Source organism: Pempheris klunzingeri, chromosome 1, assembly GCF_042242105.1.
Source record: "Pempheris klunzingeri isolate RE-2024b chromosome 1, fPemKlu1.hap1, whole genome shotgun sequence".
In the NCBI taxonomy this organism is placed as follows: Eukaryota; Metazoa; Chordata; class Actinopteri; order Acropomatiformes; family Pempheridae; genus Pempheris; species Pempheris klunzingeri.
In genome coordinates, this window is record NC_092012.1 from 15,100,493 (window position 1) to 15,115,290 (window position 14,798).

Here is a 14,798-nt window from a genome sequence, read left to right on the forward strand (position 1 = left end):
TGTCTTCATGGCTAAGTCACTGCTCAACACTCAAACTACATTGTCTCAGACACAGTCCCATGACTTCACCAGCCCAGTCTGACAGAATGGAAAGTCACTTGTGGGCAGACAGAACAAACCCACAGAAAGGCTGTAAAAATACAACTAATGACAGACGAAGCGGAAAGAATACACGTGTGCGCACACACACACACACACACCATACATCACAACCGAACCATATAATGCTTAGGAGGATCAGAGAGTTTAATAGCATGCAAATTTTAAGTCTCCTGTCTGTTCTGAAGAGAGTCTGATTGAAACCGACTGTGGCTAATTGAGAAAGTGATGTGATTCGGTGATAACTGTGGTTTGTTAGAATTATTCAACAATTCAAGCACTTCTATGTCCTGATACTTTATGTGTCACTAAGACATTACTTTACTGCACTGTGACACAATGCACACAGTACAGGTGTCTGCTTTTTGTGTTGTACAGACGCATAGCTGAGATCTGTGAGTGAGTGTACATCAATAAAAGCACGGCCGTGTGTCTGAGAGACATAGCAAGCCATCCATTTTCAGTACGATAGAGGTGGTATGTTAGGAATGTGAAAAATGTACCTCACCTGGATGACAAAGAGAAAAAAGAAAAATCAAAACATGCAAATGCATGCTTTTATACAAACACACATATCCTCCTTCATTCCCGTAAAGCACACACACGCACACATTTACTTGTGGTATTACATTTTTATCACGTGTAATGTAACACATTAGTCTACAACCTGGATGGCCAGATATCCATGTGAGTGAATTTCAAGTCTCATAGGACAAAGCTGGCATAATCATACTGTCAAGGAATCCCATTAAAGTAACAAACCAACAATGTGTTACTTTCCAACTTTCAAATACTTTCCACCTTCCCAACCCAAAAGCCAGCTCTTTCTGCTGAAGACTAAAGTGTTTAATAATGGGTGAGAAATATGTCGTTTGTTTTTTTAAGAGCTAAATGATTTTCTGAAACAGTTGGGAACTGTGCATTTTAGCAAACCTTTCTCAAACTGAGGTAAGTAGTACATTAGTACAGAAGAATAAACTGTAGTGAGCTTTGGCTTAGCAAGATCAATTCATTGATAAATTTGGTCTTTTCATCAGATTTGTTGACATATAGAATAGAAACTATGGAATATTGTCATTTAAATCCCAAAACAATTGATTTAAGACATTTGCATGTACAGTGTGTACAGTTGACAACTCAAAAGTGACCATGTGTTTGTCCTTTTAAACACATACAGCATAACTGACACTGACAAAACTCAAGAGACACTGAACAAAGTGACAAGCCAGTGACGCAATGTCTTCATTTGTTTCTGCAGAGGACATAGCTTCAGGCTATCAGGATACAATAGGAAGCTGACAACACAAGGAAAACATTGGGAGTGCTGGGAAATGCACATACTGTAGTGAAGCCAGCCAGCAACAGTAATTACAGACTGGACTGAAGAAAACCAGGAAGGAACCCTCTGCAGACCTGATAAGCAGGCAGTGTGCCTCAGAAAACAGTGAACTCATGTGGACTTCAGCCCACCAGCTCTGCCCTTCACCAGGCCCCAGAGCTCTACAGTATTATCTCAGCTCTCTGAAATCTGGCTGCGTGTTCGGGCAGCAGTGCCAAAACAAAAGAAGATCTGTCACGAGCAAGGTAGAAACACTGGCAGAACCCTGCAAATGTCAGTCAACTTCACAGGAGAAAACTGTTAATTTACACAAACAGGAGCAGGCTTGTGAAGCTTCAGGGCTGCTCTCTGCAGGCCCGTCTGGCCCACGAGGTGTGTTCACCACATGGCTCCTTCAGAGAATGATTTATCTGGACATACTGAGCACAGAGTCACGCCTGCCCAGCTACTGACACAAGCAATTCACTTGAACAATTATCCCGACTCTAACTACACATTCTCGTGTCTTACAGTAAATGAGTCTACTGAATTTGTTATCATTGCAGTATTCTAAAATAAAGAAGAAATGCCACAGAAAACACATTCATGAAGGCAGAACATTAAAAATCGGTGAACGTAACGTAAATACCAACCACAGGCCAAAGACAAGCTGACTGGCACTGAGAAGATCAGTGGGTGTTGCTTCACGCATCCATATCATAGGAGGGCACAGTGATGGTTTAGATGGCAGTATTACTGCCTGGCAGGAATAGCTGATTCTGTAAGCCAACAATCAGTAAAGCCAGACTCAGAATAGACAAGTGTCATGTTGCAGAAGGAAACAGCACATGACTTGAAAAGATATCACCAAGGCTGGAACTTGTAAACAAGACACTTTGAAAACAAGACTACTTCAGATGAACACAAACACGTACAAAGTCCGACTCAATAAGTGTTCTGGGTTCACGTGTAGGAACGCAGACTAAGGCAAAACTAAATATCAAAAAGGACAATAGACCCCGACAGACTCGCAGCAACACCAGGATTGCTGCATCAATCGTGGCAGCGCACTGGAAAAAAGAAACGATGCCCTGTTCTACATTTCAAAACGCTCCGAGCACTGCAGTAAAGTGCGTGAGCTCCCTCGGACGCCTCCCATCCAACCTCTTCCTGTGGAGTGCGTCTGGTTTCCTGTCCAGATCAAAGCTCTGAGCAGAGCTGCCTCTGTAAAATTCCACCTCTGTGATTTTAAAGCATGACTTAGATATGTTTAAAACCCTTTTTCAGCGTGCTGCTGTCGCTGCCAGATGGAAAGTGTTAATGACATCCTGGGGTGAACGTACCCCAGCAAAGTCTCCTTCTTCCTCCTCTGGTGACTCCACCTTTCAGTGTGCTGTTGGTTTAGATGTCCCAACATACTTTGCATGTAGCAAGAACACAAAAACACTATAAATGATATAGTTTTCTGATAAAGCAGCTACATTTTTGTTTGGGCTACGGGGGGCAGATGTGCCCCACCTGCCTCTGGAAGTCCCTGTCCCTTATGGGCTGCCGATGCCTGGACACGTGTCCATTTTCATGCTGTGGAACAAGGAAGGAAACATATTGCAGAGAGGAAGGAGAAAGTTTACAACACCTCCCTGGCAATAGTGAATACAAGCTTCCACTCACACTCAGTTTATCAGGCTGCTTGAAACACACATTGTTCTCATCCACAGCACGACGTCCTCACATATCTTCCATATTCTGATTTATTAACTGATCGATTCGTTCATTCACCTGCTCCATCGTACTTGTCATCTCTAGTCAGTCCTGCTGAAGCACCACAGTCACAAAATTCCTGGTCTCCAGTCTATTCCAAAAACCACTAAATCATCAGCACTTTCTCTGACCACGCTCCTCTTCTCTGGAATCGCCTTCCGACCCAAATTCGAGAGGTCAGCTCGATTGACTCATTCAAAAGTAAACTCCAAACGCATCTATTCGCTTCAGCCTTTGGCTTCATTTAGTCTAATAATTTAGTCAAGTTCTAATATATGGTTATCCAGGTTTTCTGTATATACTGTATGTGTGTTTTCCTCTGATTCCAGGTATGTACAGATGCTCTATGGGGATGTTGTTGTATTTTTACTATTGCACTGTTTATATTTTATCTTTCATTTTATCCATTTTGCTAATGTTACTTGTTGTATGTTGTTTGTAGCCCTTTGAGGCATACCTTATGGTTTTGGGCAATAATAATTTTACTTTTGACTCGACATTCACAGATGTAACCATTTAATTGCTAAATCTATGTACTCCTCTGTGTATCTCTTTAGCCACAGTATTTGTTGTTTCTTAAACTAAAATGTTAAGTATTTAAATAACGTCTCACATCTGTTAGTATTCATTATCTTATCTAATCATTTCTACCTGGATGCAGAAAGCTGTGACCACTGACGTCTTACAGCTGATTAGTCTGTCATGTGTAATCGTGTGTCAGTGTTGTGTTAAAAATCATTCTTTTCTTGAGCGCCATCATAATCCAGGCCTCCATTTGGCTGCAAGATCGGAGGGACCTGTGCAGCTTTCAGTGATGCTGTTTTTATCTCTGCACGCTGTTGTTAAGTCAAACTCCAGTAAAGCTGGTAATTACAAACTAAAAATGAGCGGCTGGCGTGGGAATTTGCAGATGTAAGCTGCTGAAGTGTAGCGCTGAAGCCTATCATGCAGAGAGTTTTTTTTTTTTTTTTTTTTTTTTCAGACCTTTTGGCAACCGTCAGAGGACAGTTTGAAAAATGTGGAAGTTTGTGCATAAACGTCATCTGAATTTGTTTGCGACACAACACCGGTTTGTTACACCGGTTTCTCATTTGTGTTCCAGTGCAGTCTGGGACATTAGTTAAGTTTGTTCACGCAGCTCTAACGTGATGTTTGTATGTTGTCCCAGCTCTAAAGCAGCTGCGTTTGTTGAAGGGAGAGCACGATTCAGATTTAAACCTGTAATCACTCAGCATGTTTAGAACATAAGCCTTGCGGCTATTTGGCAAAAAAAAACACAAGGCATTCGCAAAAAGACAACAAATCTTATTGAGCAATACAGTGTTTAACATGTCTTCCCATTTATTTAATATCATAGCTCATGAATGACTGAAAAAGAAAGGCTTACTTAGGGGGAAATTCCCACAAGAGCAGGATAAAGTGGTTGCTGTTGAGTGTTTATGCACACAGACGTTGTTAATCTCTATGAGCAGAATAAATCACGCAGACTATCAGTGTCTAGACCAGACAATAGATACTGTATGTGTGAACACTGTTGAGCACGTTCACTGGCAGAGTAGCTCTGTAATAAAGCTGGGATCTTTCATTCTGACAGAGAATGGTGCGCTGTATCGTCAACAGCTGTAAAGTACACAGGAGATGATTGCTCATACAGCAGTGGGAAGGAAAACCACTGCTGTTTGTGTAACTCTCCTTAAAAAATGCTGCTGAGCGGATCACGCGTCATCCTGCAGGATATATGAATCATAGCAGACTGACTGCACATGGAGCGTGCTGAAACATGGAGGACACAGAGAGGCAAGATTAGAGCTTTTTATGACTGCTTTTCTTCCTCATTTACCCTTTTTTTTGGGTGTGGGGGGGGTCTGGCTTCATCTGGAATCCTGTTTTCATCTGAGGTTCAGCTGTGTGTTTGATCAGTAGCAGCAGCTGTATATTAACCACATTAGAAATCACTAACAGGCGGTTTCTGTCACTCACATGAGTCCTGTTCAGAAAGCTGACAGTAGAGTCTGTCAGCACCACACCTTTCTTTAACATGCAGTTTGTGTCATTAGCACCCCAAAGACAGGCTGAGGGCTATTTACAGCCTGGGAGCTGCTGAACAGGTGGAGTCAGCCTAAAGTTCATTAACATGTACTGACAGGACCACTTTTAGTTAATGGTGGGGTCTAAATTGAAATACAACCTTGGTGAGGGGCGATCGTGACCTCCTTTTACCTGTTTCTGCTCTTTTTTTTTTTTCTTTTTGTAATATCTTTGAACTCGGGCTCGCTTTGAGGCATGTTAGAAAAGCAGCAGCACGAAGCGATTCATGGCATTTCAACACGAGCATTAGAAAAATGCAGGTTGCTCACGCAGCGGCAGGAGATAACCTTTTTGTTATCAGGGAGCAGAGACGAGCCCAGATGTCTGACTCCTCTCAGACAGCGTTCAACAATAAAACACGAGATTTAGCACGTGTTCGTGAAAGCATCCAAACTCCACCAGCAACAATGACACCTTGATCACAGCCAAATGGCAGCACACAGCAGATTGAGCATTATCTCACCGTGGACGTCCTAAATGACACTTGATGTGATGTGTTGGGTTTTTTTAGGGAGTTCATGATCCCTCAGTGATCCGTGCTCTAACCTTTAATCTAACCATGTCTGGCTGTCAGACTTGCAGGTTATTCTTTTAGATGAGTTAAACAGCACCTCTGTCAGGTGTCCCAGGGTGAAGCTACACAACATTAAGAGAGATCAAAAGAAAAACAAAGACAACAACTCACCTGATGCATGAACTCGATCCAAGCTCTTCCTGCTTCCAGTGTCTTTGGTCAGACTCGGTCCCGGGCTGCTGTGTGAAGTCCTCAGTCAGCCTGACAGACAGCACTTTCTCCCTGCAGCTGGTTGAGGGCGGCGCTCCACAGCCGGACACATCCCTGAGCTGCTGCTACTGCTGCGGCTGCTGCTGTAATCCAGAGGATACACACTTTCTCATGCCAAAGTCAAAGTTCACGCCGCTGAACCGACCACCCACGGTCCTCTGGCGGCCTGAGAGAGAGAGTGCCCCACAGGGAGAGATGACTGATCACACGGCTGATCGGACTGATGGGTGGAGTGGACTGCACATCTAAAAAGTGGATTTAAAACAAAAAAAAAAGATAAGTCGTTGAATACAGCAAAAGAATGTGTTGTACAATGGCGACAATGTCAAATTATGAAGATAGGGAGATAAATATTAAGATACTTCATCCTGATACGACAGACTGTTTTTTCTGAGACTACCTGGACCCCAGTCAGTCAACACATCACACATTTTACAAGCTGTCAGCAGCTGTTAGTCCACGGGTTTAACACGAGAGACAAAAGATCTGATCAAACGCGGATATATTTAATATGAGGACAAATGGCGCCATCACGTGGTCAGACTGTGAAACCGCAGGTACACAGAATCTGGTTTTAAAGGGTCGGTTCACACAAATGGAGCAAAACTATTTAGGGTCAAAATTAGAGAAGTGCCTTTGGTGAATCCTATGGAAGCCCGTTTCCGTCAGTGAAAAAAAAAAAAAGATGAGATAAAAAGTCATAATAACGAGATAAAAAGTCATAATTACGAGATAAAAAAGTCATAATTACGAGATATAAAGTCGAAATTACGAGACAAAAAGTCGAAATTACGAGATAAAAAGTCATAATTATGAGATAAAAAGTCAAAATTACGAGATAAAAAGTTGAAATTACGAGATAAAAAGTTGAAATTACGAGAAAGGAAATGCACATGCGCTTCAGTTGTACCAACAGAGAAAGGGGTCCATGAACACTTCGCCTGTCCAGCTACAGCAATGACGCTATCTTGTGGCACAGGTCCCAAAACAATCATATGTATATTATATGGGCATATTTGATATCGATGAATCCACTGGTTATTTTTCAGTTTGACATTTAGCCTATAAAATATCAGAAAACAGTGATCGGGCCCATCACAATTCCCCATTGACCTTGCTGACCTCTTCAAATAGCTTCACTAATGTATGAAAGCCTGGCTTTCATTTGCAATGATATAAAATAGAGAAAAGCAGCATTATTTTTTCCACGTTTGAGATGATGGGACCAGCAAATATCTGGCTTTTGTACTTGATAAATAACTACAGATATCAATGATCAAAATTGCTGTTCTGTCCAAACAGAAAAAAAGTTATTTAAAGGCGTGGACATTAAAGCATTAAACTAGAATTTAAAGATTATGAGGACATGTACAGCTCAACCAATAATTAAAAGCAAAAAGAAACTTAATTCTGATACATTAGATTGATAATTAACAATCCTGCATTGTGCCATACATATCTGGGCCCACTTAGGCAGCACACTATACATTTTACATCCTGTCAGAGTCCACGCTGGGAGAGAGAAAAGGCGCCATCTTGGGGCCAAACTGTGAAACAACAGCCACAGAGAGCCTGGTTTAAAGGGCTGCTTCACCCAAATTATGAAGCGCATTTGCTCACATGTCTCACGAGTGGCCATGCAAATGGTTGTGGTTAAATTTGTCCCAGTTTAACATAAGTCTGTGACCTTCCTGCTTCTACTATCATACAATAGAGATGAATGGAAAAATGACAGTTAAACAGCAAAATGTGGCTCCGGAAACAATGTGGTCATCAGATTTTAATGGAAACTTCTGTTATTATCAAATTTTCAGTATTTAACATCTCCTCAGTACTCACAGTATATGTATGTAACAAGCTATGGAGCTGATGTAGAATTAAAACAGAGTGACTTATTGAGTTTTTGTAATGAATGAACTCATTTGTGAAGTTGTTTTCTGACATGTCCATTACTTTTTTAAAAACTTTTTTTTTCAGTTTTTCTAGCAAACAGACATGTCGAGGTTCAATATTACAGACTCACCTTGGACATTTAATCTACTGCTAAAGATTTTAAACTCGGTTTTTAAATGACATTTACCTGAGTATGTTTCATCTGGAGTTAAGCTAACTAATAGCTAACTAGCATGAAACTAGCGCACTGTTGCTATGGTTACCTGCAGTTTATGTTCGAACGGCGATTAAACTCGGCCGGAACTATGTTTGAGGTGTTATAGGTTAAACACCTACTTAAAGGGCGCGTGTTTTCACACAGCTGTGCTGAGAACTAGCTAATGATTTTTTTTTTTTTTTTTTATTACCTGTTTAAGAGGTGTTATGTAGATGAACGTGTAAGAGGTGATGAACCCTCAGTGACGGAGTCGTATCAGCTGTGGTGACGCTGGTTGTGTTTGTCAGCATCATCGCCACACCCTCCACGGAGTGCAGCAGCAGCAGCAGCAGCAGCAGCAGAAGCAGCAGCAGCAGCAGGACCGGCATGATGAGAGTTCCCCTGCTAGTCTTGGCTCTCACAGCAGTCTGCAATGGCATCCTCCCCGAGATAGTGGACTCGGGCATCAGTCACATCCTGGAGGATAATTCCGCCCAGGATCGCGTGTTTGTGGAAGTGGAGCAGCTGCCAGAGGATCCGCAGCCCAAGCCTGAGGATGCGTTTCACCAAGTAGGCACCCACTTGCACCTATCAGTCAGCATCTAGCTCTCCACATGACACAGCTTAATTTCACTGCTGAATAATGAAAACAGCCTCTGGCGTTAGTTATTGGCTGGTATTGTGGGGATTTTAAAAAGAGTAAAACATCTGCACCTCTGATCAGAAGTATAAAAAGCTCAGAGTGGAAACAGCTAGAATATGGGAGTGACTTCTTAATGCTTTGGGCCTACATGACATCTGTCTCTGATCACCTCTGCAATCCTTCTAGAGGAACGAGAGTGTCACCCCTCATCCCAATAACCTTCCTCCGAGTCATCACAATGAAACTGCCTCTGATCAAGTGACTGAGAATGAATCAGTGCACCCATCAGCAGAGCAGGTAGGCTTATAAGCAGTAAAGTTAGATTAGTTTTTTGTTTTTGCTGCGTGGTTGAAACTAAACCGATGTCCCACCATCACACAGGAGACAAACAACATTACCACAGACGTCCGGTCCACTGACCTGGGGAACAACATTGATTATGTAAGTTTATTTTATTTACCTACAGTCTTTGAATGATATACAATCCAATAAAACGGGACTCCTTTTTCCTGAGATTGCATAATGTATGATAGCAGCATCACAGCCGCTGACTTGGTATAATGCCAGCAGATGAATCAGTGTGCGTTTGTGTCTTCATCATTAACTAATCATTATTTGCCTGTGCTATGTATGCAATTAAAGCTGAAAAAACATGCTGATATGCAGCTGATTTGTCTAATGTGTTTATCAAATATGTCTAATGTCAAATGTGTGGTGTGCTTTTGCTGCTTGAAACTGGAATTTACCATCAGCATTAAAGCTTCCAACAAAAGTAGTTCTTATGCAGCAACACACACTTAGAAACACACACACACACACATAAACATATATACTCACAATGTAGTTAATGAAAACCCAATTTACAGACAAACTGCATGATCATTTCATTTATTTAATTCAGAGTTTTACACAATAAGTAAAACACAGCAGATGAAATAATTCGTTGAATGTAATAACGATGGTTAGTTAATTAAGTAATTCAGTTAATTCACTATGTCGTAAATATTGTCATCTTGCTACTCTTACACTGACAGAGTAGAGGTGATTGAATGGTGTGCTGTTAGACACCTGATAGAGAAGCAGGAGAGGTAAAAAGTTTACATGGCAACTCTGAGACAGAGTCTGTCCTAGTTACAAGAGGTAAAAATAAAGCTGGGGGGGGGGACGCTTCTTTCTTTCATGACTATGTTGACAGTTTTCTTCCTGCCTTATTCTTAAATCCTTAATTTCGAATTCCTACTCCACTCTAGACAAAATGCTATGACCTGAATGTGTTTGGGGTTTGAATCAGCCATGTGATATGCAGATGTGAGAGATTTCTAAGACTGATATATTAACATTTATTTGACATGTTTTGCAAAAACCGCTCAGCACACAGCATAATTTCTATATATAAACCATCAGGAGACAACTGAGGTTCTTGGAAATCTAAATGATGCCATTTTTATTTAACATGATAACTGGAAAGCTCTGTGGAGTTAGAAAAGGTTGAGACACCCTCATGTAATCCCTCTTCCCTCTTGCCATCAGGGATGCGTCACTGCTGAGGACTGTGGGAAGGGAAAGTATTGCCTTAATGACGTGCACAACTCCAGGTGTCTGCCTTGCAAAGCAATCGATGTGGTAAGCGAACTAAAGTTGACTTATTTATATGGGCATCCTCACCGCTCGGGTTTTCTCTAAAGTGCACTATTTCTGAGTCTGTCGCTTTCAAACACGGAGACAGTCACTTCCGGGCAGCTGGGGTTTCACTTCGACTGCATTGCAGTGCGTCCACAAGTGTAATTGGAGTGATAGCGAGCACTCTGTCCTATGAGCTTCACATGAAAGGAGAGCACGTGTCAAGGTTAAACAGGAGCTCTTCTTTTCCCTCTGCTCCCTCAAAGGACGTCCAGGACAAAAAGAACAACAGTGACGAGGTTCTTCTCTGTAGAGACTCATCCATCTGTTTTATTAAGACTAATTATAATACTGTTGATTCTGTGGTGGCTTCATAGGATGAATAGTCTTGGTGTTGCAGAGTAAAAAGAAATGTGAAGGGATGAAGATACTGGCAGTCTGCCAAACGGGGGCACACTGTGCAGGGATAATAAATACTCAGAGCACAGGTGTGTCTTGTCAGAAGTGCTGCACTGTAAAACTCTGCATGGAAATAAGCAGAAGACTGTTCGCTGTATCCCTAAATTAATATTTCATAGAGGGTATGTAGGAATAGGAACTTATCTCACTGCTATCGGAGACCAGTTGACCCACAGATCTCATTTATATTTAACCAAACAAAACATCAGCAGACTTCACGCTTGGAGAATAATTAATGTCATTAATTCTCCAGTGGGATTCAGCCTTGATGAAGTGGAGGTGCATGCAATGTTCTCATTTTTGCTGAAATGTTGGCTGTTTGCTGAAATATATTTTAATGAAAGTTTCTTCAGCGATTCTTCTGTTCTTTCAGCCGTGCACTAAGGACGAGGAGTGCTGTGGTGAGCAGCTGTGTGTATGGGGTCAGTGCAGTCCAAATGCAACAAAAGGAGAGGCCGGCAACACCTGTCAGTACCAGACTGACTGCCGCCCAGACCTGTGCTGTGCTCTTCATAAAGGTACAGTACAGCACACGGTGCAGTATGTGCTGCTTCGATATTCTCCACGTTCTCTCAAAAAAATGCATGTGTGTGATTCATTTGTGTGTTCAGCCCTGCTCTTCGCCGTCTGCTCGGCTAAGCCCATTGAGCGTGAGCGCTGCTTTGGTGCCTCCAACCACCTGGTAGAGCTGTTGTCCTGGAACATCCAGGACAAGGGACCCAGGAAGCATTGCCCCTGTGCCGGAGATCTCCACTGCCAGCACCTGGGGTGAGTGCGGGGTGTCTTCATATCATCTCATATTTGTTGTTGAGTGAATGATTCTGTTGCAATACATCCAAGACATTAAAGCTTTACATGCATGTTTTTAACAGGCGGGGGTCCATGTGCCTTAAAGGAGAGGACTCAAGTGAAGAGGACCTGACGGACACGCTATACTCAGAGATAGACTACATAATCTAAGCACAGCTTGTTTACATTTTCACATTGCCTCGTACACAACTACACAGGGGTTTCCACTGACCCCAGAGGTTGTTGCAAAGAGCGTAGCACTTTCTGTTTGCCAGCTTAATCCAAAGTGGTAAAGTTATGCAGCATGCAAAATGGAGAAAAAATATATTTATATTTCATTTGCTGAAACCGGGGTTGCAAGACTTTTGAGAATGTAGATTTAAAAGTCAGTAACAAAAAACAGGAAACACTATATTTGTCCTTGATACTAAATGCTGGTTTCTTTCTTATTTGCTGAATATTTATATTTAACATTTACTCTTATCTAAAGCTAATTCCAGCCATAAAAGGAACGCACTGACTACAACTCTAGACAGTCTGTGGCCTGCTCACCTCACTGTGAAAATAGAACAAAGTTACCTTTAGCCAACCAGTTTGCAGTTTGACTGCATTTACTGTGCAAGCCAGATAAAAATCTTGCTTTGCACAGTCTGACTAATAAAACAGTGTCACAATGACAGGCAATAAAATATTATGTATGGGCTTCCAAGAATCTCTGCCCAACCTTAGACATACATTCATCTACAAGATGGCAACACAACCATAAAATACCACGAGCTACCATGAGTACCTCGTCAGCAGTGCAGTTTCAACATCCTAAAGTTGTTTGGACGAATTCTTTTTTCCCGCAGCACTTTTCTTCTTGTCTTGAGAAAATGTTTTAGCAAACCTTGCTGCTTGGTCTTAGGACTGTCTGCTCTGCTGTGTTTCTGTGTTCCACGGAGGTACTGGTTGTTTTTGCAGACCAGGCCTCAACATGCTGTGCATGACGAGAGGAGACACCATCCAACATGACACGCAGTGATTCTTTCGGTAGTGTATTTTCACGGCTTTGCTGAACATCAGATTCTGATTGGTCAGTTACTATACTATGACATTCTACAGTCTGTTATTTCTGTATATATGTACTGTAATAACTGTAATAATACATTGTTTGATTCACTGAGCTGAAAGCTCAGCAGCAGCATCACTGGAAAAAATGCATTTCTCGAATTTAAAAGCATAAACTGTGTTCTGAGTGGACGGCTTGGTGTAAATTTAGAGAGGTTTCTAATAATCTGTCCCTAAAATGACCCATTATAAACATTGCAAATGTAGGATTGGTTGCAAAGTAGCTGGATAGCATTAGATTGTACAGGTGTGCCCCGCTTAACCTGTTGCCACCGCGACCCGACCTCGGATAAGCGGAAGATAATGGATGGATGGATGGAGGTGTACCTGATAAACATGTTACCAAATTTAGAGTAATGTTTTACCTCAACCATACAAAATCAGACTACAAACCTTAAATCCTAATAAGTGGGTAATAAGGTCTCAGGTGGTTCTATAACATGCACACTCACACGGGCGTTTATAATCCCCCTGGCTGATTAGTTCTCTGGTCCGGTAGAGGTTAAGTGGAGTTACAGTGGTAGTCACATGATGCCACTATCCTCTATGTACCATCAAGAATGCTAATGTGCAAGTTTTCTCACAAAACTAACAGGAGAGCGTCTGAGAGATGTCAAAAAGCCATTTTCACAGAGGTCATTTTGACACGTCAGAGTTAGAAAAGCACCGGTGAAAATGTAATAAAATTAAAGATGGTTGAATTCCATTTAGCTGCTTCACTGTCCGGGTTGTGGTATCGTGCATGCTGCTTACCGTCACATTGTCATGGCTTAATGGGACTCTGGAACAGAACAGAGCTGTTGTGCTTTTCCTACTGTGATAAGTCAAAAAATGTCAACTATGAAAAACAGCTATCAATGCAACCACAGCTGTTAATTCTTTTATAGTTTACACACCATCTTGGATCTCATTTGAAAACTTGAACATATCCTGTATCAGCATCAAGAAATTGTATACTGTCACATACACACTGTGTATTGGTTTTGATTTGTCAAAGAGCTGTTGTCCATCCATCCATCCATCCATTATCTATACTGCTTATCTGTCAGGGTTGCGGGGGAGCTGGAGCCAATCCCAGCTGACTTTGGGAGAGAGGCGGGGTACACCCTGAACTGGTCGCCAGCCAATCACAGGGCCACATGCAGAGACAGACAAACACTCACTCTCACACCTACGGGCAATTTAGAGTCACCAATTAACCTAGCTTGTATGTCTTTTGGATTGTGGGAGGAAGCCGGAGTGCCCGGAGAAAACCCACGCTAGCATGGGGAGAACATGCAAACTCCACACAGAAAGATTCCAGGTTCAAACCGGGATTCAAACCTGGAACCTTCTTGCTGTGAGGCAACAGTGCGAACCACAGCACCACCATGCTGCCCGCTGTTGTCCACATCTGCATCTTTTTAAGACATGCTGTTAGTCCCCAGCACCTCATGTTGCATGTATGCGCTGTGTGTCTTTCATGAATGGAAATGTGATTTACTCTTTCATCATCCAGGCTGGAAGGTGCAATAATAATGCAAGCAATACCTGATTTACATGTGAATAGAGCAGTATATTTGTGCTTGATGTTAAGTTATGTACAGCTACAACTGTCAAATATAACCTCTGCACTGTTCTTAAGCACTTGAAACCAAACATGCAGCTTGTACAACTCTTGCCTTTAGAAAAATAAATGTTTTGGTTTTTTTTAAACACACCGAACGTCTTAAAAAGGTTATGATTTGTGAATTAAATTAAGCCATTTTAATTCTCAGTCACAGAAAACAGCAGTTATGAAAAAAAGCATTTTAATTAATTTCTAAAATCATCTTAAACTATTTTCACACAGGATTTAAATCTCAAAGAAATAAACATCAACAAAAAAAAAAAAAATTTCTTCAGATATTGGCATTTCTACAGTGAATAGCTGGTGGCAGCATCGGGAGCCCAGAGGGGCTGCGACGCTGAGCTTCAGTCCTCAGACCAGTCGCCCGTGCGGACTGAGCAGTCCAGCGGGCTTTCTACACCCCCTGGTGCCAGTCTATCAAGCAGCAGC

The 14,798-nt window shown here is 41.9% G+C and overlaps 2 protein-coding genes across 9 annotated transcripts in view; one reads left to right on the forward strand and one right to left on the reverse strand.

Annotated features, from left to right (window-relative positions):
• Positions 1–6,078, reverse strand: part of mical2a (microtubule associated monooxygenase, calponin and LIM domain containing 2a) — a 37,191-nt gene extending 31,113 nt beyond the window's left edge. For all 8 annotated transcript variants that reach the window (XM_070831579.1, XM_070831550.1, XM_070831553.1 and 5 more), the window contains exon 1: positions 5,952–6,078. The gene's annotated coding sequence lies outside the window, so the exon portion shown is untranslated. The remainder of the gene's footprint in view (positions 1–5,951) is intronic.
• Positions 6,079–8,500: 2,422 nt separating this feature from the next.
• dkk3a (dickkopf WNT signaling pathway inhibitor 3a) lies at positions 8,501–12,190 on the forward strand. The gene is made up of 7 exons (XM_070835505.1): positions 8,501–8,709; positions 8,969–9,079; positions 9,164–9,223; positions 10,313–10,405; positions 11,235–11,379; positions 11,473–11,629; positions 11,734–12,190. The coding sequence occupies exons 1-7, from the start codon at positions 8,527–8,529 to the stop codon at positions 11,819–11,821; spliced, it is 837 nt and encodes a 278-aa protein (XP_070691606.1). The 5' UTR covers positions 8,501–8,526; the 3' UTR covers positions 11,822–12,190.
• The last annotated feature ends 2,608 nt before the right edge of the window (positions 12,191–14,798 follow it).

Bases quoted from the DNA above. Each gene is read 5' to 3' on its own strand.
- dkk3a (XM_070835505.1), top strand. From the start codon at position 8,527: ATGATGAGAGTTCCCCTGCTAGTCTTGGCTCTCACAGCAGTCTGCAAT. The intron at 8,710-8,968 runs GTAGGCACCCAC...CAATCCTTCTAG, and splicing joins CTGAGGATGCGTTTCACCAA to AGGAACGAGAGTGTCACCCC. The intron at 9,224-10,312 runs GTAAGTTTATTT...TCTTGCCATCAG, and splicing joins TGGGGAACAACATTGATTAT to GGATGCGTCACTGCTGAGGA.